The following is a 6,826-nucleotide window of genomic DNA, read 5'->3' as shown; positions in this document are numbered from 1 at the left end:
CAAAAATTGCCATTTCAACGACACCAAAAACTACTTTAGAGACGCTTGAGCAACTTTAAAGTCAACATGAAATCAAAATGGACCCTGTGTATTTTTAGGATTCAGAATTTGCGGCTTTCCTTTTGCTCAAAAACTACAGTCATGGGTTCGATTATGCATGAACTGAAAAAAGCATCAGCCAAATACATATGTAAATGTTTTCGGTTTACTTTTTCGATGCTCTTGTTATTTATGATGATTTAGTGCATGGTATTCTATATCAAAACAGGGTTGTTTTCACAACAACCACCTCTGGAAAAAAAAACAAAATCCATTTAAATAAAATTGTCAGCCATCGAAAATCCATTATACCCATTTTTACATTCCAATCAATTCCTAAAAGTTCACCTATTTTACAAAAAAGTCACATAATGGAGGTAAAGTTGCTTTCAAGTTGACTTTCATGTTGAGTTTAAATTGCCTTTTAAAACCAAAAAAACAAAACACAAAGTTCTGCTTATTTGAAATAGCAGCTCGCTTCGCATCGTGCTCATTTCGAGGAAACCGCATCCGTATAAAAAAATGCCTTATGACCACAACTGCATTCTGGCCTAGCATCTTGTTTTAAGAGAAAAGACAAAAGGATTTTGACCTGACAGAGATCACCTCACACTGCACACACACACACAAAATCATCCTGTAAGGAGATGAATGGGAGGACGAAGACATACTGTATATGAACAGTTAGGGCGATGACAGAATGGCGGTGATGTAACACAGAGCAATGCGTTGTGAATCCATAGCACCAGTTAAATACACATAGGTTCTGAGATTGAGAAGAGAAAACATTGCACAAGTTCAGTCTAGTGAGGCAATTCAAAGACCACAAGCACTTTCCAGACATTGTCCACAAAAAACCCGTCCAAAGCTTGACATTTTCAGCATTACATTGAGGCAGAAGAACACATCAACCTCTCCTAAATGAGCGATCTCGAGAAGAGAGCGGAGTTTGCACAACCATTTCAGTAATTTCTGCCATCCGTATTCTTGTGTTTGTTTGAAAACCCTGTCTAGAGATACAGAAAGGCACTAGGGAAGGCAGATGACAGGACAAAATCCCCAAGACAAAGCTGATGCGTGTTCGTGGGTCAAATTTCGATCTCTATACACTTCGAAACATACGTGTAAGTTTGTTTGCCCACCGTTCCCGGCTTTTTTTACACAATATGAGGGAGCTCAGTCAAAAACTTGGAACCTGAACCAAGCACTTTCCAGTGGTTTGGATGACCTGTGGTGGCAGAGGTACTGTACATGCAAGGGGCTTTTAATTTGATCCAAAGAAAAAGTGAAGTCGGAATAACATATCGGATCCAATGGAGAGCCCTTTTGTTTTAGATGGTGCAAGTAATGTCCCGCCTCCCATTTGTCCTCAGTCTAATGTACGAAGAAAAGAAGAAAAATAAAAATAAAAACAACCGCTGAAGTTTCATCCTTATAATGCGGATGACAAAAGATGTGACTTTTTCTTCGGAATTCCTAAAACATTTCTCTGATTTGGTCAATGTTGTTATTGACCTGCTCCCCCTCCAAACTTGCCCTTGTTGCTGTTGCTGACTTTTCGGTTGCCGGGGAGCTCTCCGTTTGAACGGAGTTGTGCGTGAGGAAGAGAACGAGGAGGGGGGGCTAACGGGAAGGACAAGATTCCATTCTGGGGGGATCGGGTGGAGGATTTGTCCGAGGGGGAGACTCCAACAGAGCCAGGAGCGCTGGTCATTTCTCCTCCAAAACTCACACCGGGGTCTGCTGAACCCAAGGCGGAAAGCTGCTTTTCCTAGCGAGACAGAGAGAGAGAGGAAAGGGGAGGAGAGGAGAGAGAGAGAGGAGAGAGAGAGAGAGAGAGAGAGAGAGCAGGCGGAGGAGGAGGAGGAGGGATGGGAGGATGATGATTCCACACACAGACACAAAGAAAAATCCAATGGAATGCAAAGGAGTTCCCATGGAAAGCAGATCGATAGGGAAGTACAGAACAGGAAGATCAAAGCCAATGGAGGTCACAGGGTCAGAGTGAGAGACAGAAAGAGAGAGTGTGAGGTGACGAGGGATTGGAAGAGCGGTAAAGGGGGAATAAAACAGGAGCATGAGTTGTACAGCAGAGGTATGAGAAATATCCATAGAAACGCTCAGGGGAAGAGGGATAGGCACAAAGAAAAGGAAGAGAGAGGGATGAGGAGGGAATTACAAATGCTGTTGATACACTTGTGCTCTTGTGAGGTCGCACTGCAGAAGACCAGAGTGGTTTTCAGTGACACAAAACGATTCAATATGGGATTTTCTTTGGTAAATATACCCAAAATGTGATTTTAAGTAAGATTTATTTATTATCAATTTTGCATTGAAGGGGTCATAACATAATCTTTTTTAGCGCTGTAAAATCGATTAATCGCATCTAACATAAAAGTTTATTTATATAATATGTGTGTGTGTCCATGTATACACGCACACACACACACACACTTATATAAACGTATATACTGTATACACACACACACACACACACACACACACACACACACACACACACACACACACACACACACACACACACACACACACACACACACACACACACACACACACACACACACACACACACACACACACACACACACACACACACACACACACACACACACACACACACACACATATCATATAAACACAAACTTTTATGTTAGATGCGATTAATCACGATTAATTGATTAGACTTTTTTTTACCATTTAATGTTTTTGTTTTTGTCCACTGTTTTTGGTCCAAAAATATATGTTGGATCATTCAATTCTTCCCATGGAAGCATACAAGTAGATGACCAATTATCAAATATGTGGCAATGTCCCATAGTTTACCTCAAAGATCAGAAATTTTGATTACTCATGATATGACCCCTAACTATGTGCAGTAAAATAGACTTATACTGAGCATGCATCGGATGCAACAGTGATCAACTGTAAAAAACACAGGAAGTGAGAATAAATATATTTATGTGGAACGCAGGTGCTTTTTGTTCTGCTATCACAAGCATATCTGGACTGTTGTAACAGTCTGCATTTGCAACAAATGTGCTTGACAGTGTTATGCAAGGCCAAAGGTCAAATCATGGGACAAATCATGCTTTGTTTACTATCTTGAGCTGAGTTAGTTAAAACAACAGGAAAATAAACTGTCAGATTGATCTACTCTCTTATATTGCATGATTATACAATTTTGATATTTAATATCAAAATGTACTTTTTCAAACCAAAACGGTGTCAAATCCACTATTTAGAATTTCAAGGAGTTTTCACACTTCGTTTGAACCACTTCAACGTGTTAACCGCTTGATTATTAATATTAACCCTTAAAGACAGACGTACCATGCGATTGTGTTGTTAATTAAGCAATATTGCACGATCAAGGGTGCTGTTTTTCCAGACAAACATCACAATTGTGAGAAACTCAAAAATATTTTAAAAATATTTTAAAATAAAAATATTTTAGACACAATATTACCACAAAAATAGTTCCAAATTCGCATTTCCGTATGTAACGAACTAGGTGAATGATTCACTGAATCACTCATATGGCCAATACTAGGCTGCGTTTATCTCCACTTTTAGACATAGGCAGCATCCGAAATATCATACCCTCTTTAGTAGGAACTTATTTTTAATAAGTATAAATACCAATTTGGGGAAACACCATTTGGAACGTGATCATGAAGCAAGGGGGGCCAAACTTTCTCTAACTCATGCGGGGGCCCCGTACTACATTCACCATGTTGTCATTATCATGTGATCTACCAGCGTCACTTCACTGCCATTCACAAATCCTTTCTCGTGGCCTCATGGGATAGTAAAGCGTCTATCGTATGCACACTTCAGAAACTAGCCAGAAGTAGTAGGTCATCCGGGTACTCTTTGCATACTCTTTTATGAGTACTGTGAATTCGGACATACTTCTTTTGTCACATAATGTTTTCAACCTACTAAATAATAGGGAAGTATGCGATTTCAGATGCAGTTTATTGCGAACTACACACCCCCATTTTGAAGTGCGTTCAACTTCGTCAAGTGGACGAGGGAAGTTTATTTCGAAAGATCCTCGACCCCTTGATTTTGACAGAAGAAGCGAGTCTACTCATTCGTACACTTCAGGCAGAAGCATAGTCCACAATGCAACACGATTGTGAATTCACAACAGGAACTTGCAGTGCTCACACTTAATTTATCTTTAATTTAAGTGATCAAGGGCTTAGGGTGTTCCATTTAATCCCATTGCAAGGGCTTCGCCAGCAGTGGCCACTCGTATGTAATGTAAGCAATGACGTACATCCGAGTGGACGAGACAAAGGGAAGTTAGCGAGGGAAGGGCATAAAAACGTGGACTTAAAGGCAGCCCTGGTTTTCGTACTTGAATTAATCGTTTGAGTGAATGATTCAATGACTCACTTATATGGGCTGCGTCCGAAATTGCACACTCTCTTGAGTAGGTACTCATTTTGAATAAGTAATTACTTCATGACCATTCAAAAAGTATGTTCTATATAGTTTGAATGTGTAGTCAGTATCGCCGAAATTGCGAATGGCCCAAGGGGGGAACCACCATTTCTAATGAACTAAGGGGGGCCCTACTTCCTCTAACTCATGCTGGGGGCCACGTACTACATTCACCATGCTGTCATTATCATGAGATCTACCAGCATCAGTTATGTCGCTTCACTACCATTCACAAATCCTCTCCTGTGGCCTCATGGGACAGTAAAGTGTCCATCACACTTCAGAATCACGCAGGAAGTACGAAGTAGTAGGTCATCCGGGTTCTTTTTGCATACTCGTTTATGAGTACTATGAATTAGGACATGTTTCTTTGGTCACATGCTGTTTGTCACCTACTATATAATGGGGAAGTATGCAATTTCGGATGCAGCCTATCGCAAACTACACACCGCCATTTTGAAGAGCGTTCAACTTCATCAAGTGGACGAGGGAAGTTTATTTCGACAGACCCTTGACCCCTCGATTTTGACCGAGGAAGCAAGTCTACTCATTTGTGCACTTTTTGTGCACAGGCAAATCCATAAACCACAATGCAACATGATTGTGACGTCACAACAGCAACTTGCAGTGCTCACACTTAATTTATCCAAAACTTATCAAGGGTTTAGGGCGTGGTTTCGCCAGCAGTGGGCACTCGTGCAACGTAAGCAATGACGTACATCCGAGTGAACAAGACATGGAAGTTAGCGAGGGAAGGACATAAGAAAAGTCTGTCTGTCTATTACAAATATAACAAAATTATAGCTTATTTCTGAAAAAAATCCCACTCTGACATGACATTTCTCTGTACTGTAGGCTACTTTAATTGTTGTAGCCTTAGGTATTTCGTTTTATATTTGTATCTTAATTTTAATCAATGTTGCATCAGCCAACTGGGGCATTCTGGGTTGAGCGAGCAGAGCTTAATTGGTCAGTATTATTTAATTGTAAACAAAGATTTTGGATAGCTAGGTTGTTGCGGTAGGAGGCCCAACATCATATTCTTTCATAGGGCCCAAAATTGCTAGCGGCGCCCCTGGGGAAGTATGCGATTTCGGATGCAGCCATGGATTGTATTTGCTTTGTGTGTAAATGAATCGTGTTTTTGAACGAATTGGTTGAGAAAGATTCAGTGAATCACTCATAACACAGAAAACACAGTCACTTGTCGCCACCTACTGGCGCAACTATGCAACTTGCAGAAAAAGTCACATATGTCATATTTTCTATTATCCATTATCCATATATCCATTAGTACATTTGTATGCATCTGAATATTTGGTAATACATTTACTTATTTGCCAATATTTATGAAACACTTTGGGCAACATATAACAGGACAGATATAGTATTCTGTGTTTAAAGGTGCACTATGTAAAAATTTTTGAGTAAAATATCCAAAAACCACTAGGCCAATGTTATATATTTTGTTCAGTTGAGTACTTACAATATCCCAAATGTTTCCAACTATTTGTAAATTGTGCTATTTTAACCAAGGAACCGGGACGTGTGAAGGAGTCGCCTGTCGATTGCGTCATATCTGCGTTACCCTCGGTTTCTGGTTTTATTTTGCAGAAACACTTTATTCTCACTGCAGTGTGCAACAAGTTTCATAGCAGCTGCAGAGCGAACGCACAGAGCGACGTCATAACATCATTTTTAACACACTCAGATGTATCTAATATGATAAACAGAGCTGCGTTACCTCATACTCATGACCGGAAAACCGGAAGTGGCGCCGGCGACTGTGTCATAATAAAAGTCCGCCGGAGACTGTGTCATAATAAAAGTCCACCGGAGACTGTGTCATAATAAAAGTCCCGCCGCTCTTCTCACTAACAATTGCTCCAGCGGTTCTTCAACTCTGCTCTGCTTTATACTACAGTAATGTTAACAATTGCATCTATGAACATGATTTCTGCCCGAGTCCTATCCCCATTCTTTTCCACCAGCTGTGAGGTGAAGACCACATGTCCCAAGATTCTGCGCTCAAACGTGGCGTCATCAAACTACGCGTTTGTTTTGAACAGGCGACCTGTAGCGGACGGAAAAGTTACATAGTGCACCTTTAAAGTCCTAATGAAGTCAAAACTGACCTATTTACTTTGTTAGCACACATTACAGGTCTTGGGGTGAACAATTAATCCGTGCAAGTTAATACACAGAAACAAATTGTTTGTTGCGGTAAAAGAGGAGGAGCGCTGAAGTAAAACCCTGCCCTCTATTCAATATTCCGTTTAATTTGGAAATGCGTCACAGCACTGAAGAAAACTAA

The 6,826-nt window shown here is 40.5% G+C and overlaps 1 protein-coding gene across 1 annotated transcript in view; it reads right to left on the bottom strand.

The window, feature by feature from the left end:
* Positions 1-1,546: 1,546 nt before the first annotated feature.
* Positions 1,547-6,826, bottom strand: part of syngap1b (synaptic Ras GTPase activating protein 1b) — a gene marked incomplete at both ends in the record, with an annotated part of 89,036 nt that continues 83,756 nt past the window's right edge. Inside the window, one exon of the mRNA XM_079837046.1 lies at positions 1,547-1,810. Within this exon, the coding sequence (XP_079693172.1) occupies positions 1,547-1,810 (264 nt within the window). The remainder of the gene's footprint in view (positions 1,811-6,826) is intronic.

This window comes from Gobio gobio (assembly GCF_949357685.1).
Source record: "Gobio gobio genome assembly, chromosome: 15".
Classification (NCBI taxonomy): Eukaryota; Metazoa; Chordata; class Actinopteri; order Cypriniformes; family Gobionidae; genus Gobio; species Gobio gobio.
The sequence above is the reverse complement of the archived record's forward strand: the minus strand, read 5'-3'. Positions and strand labels throughout refer to the sequence as shown.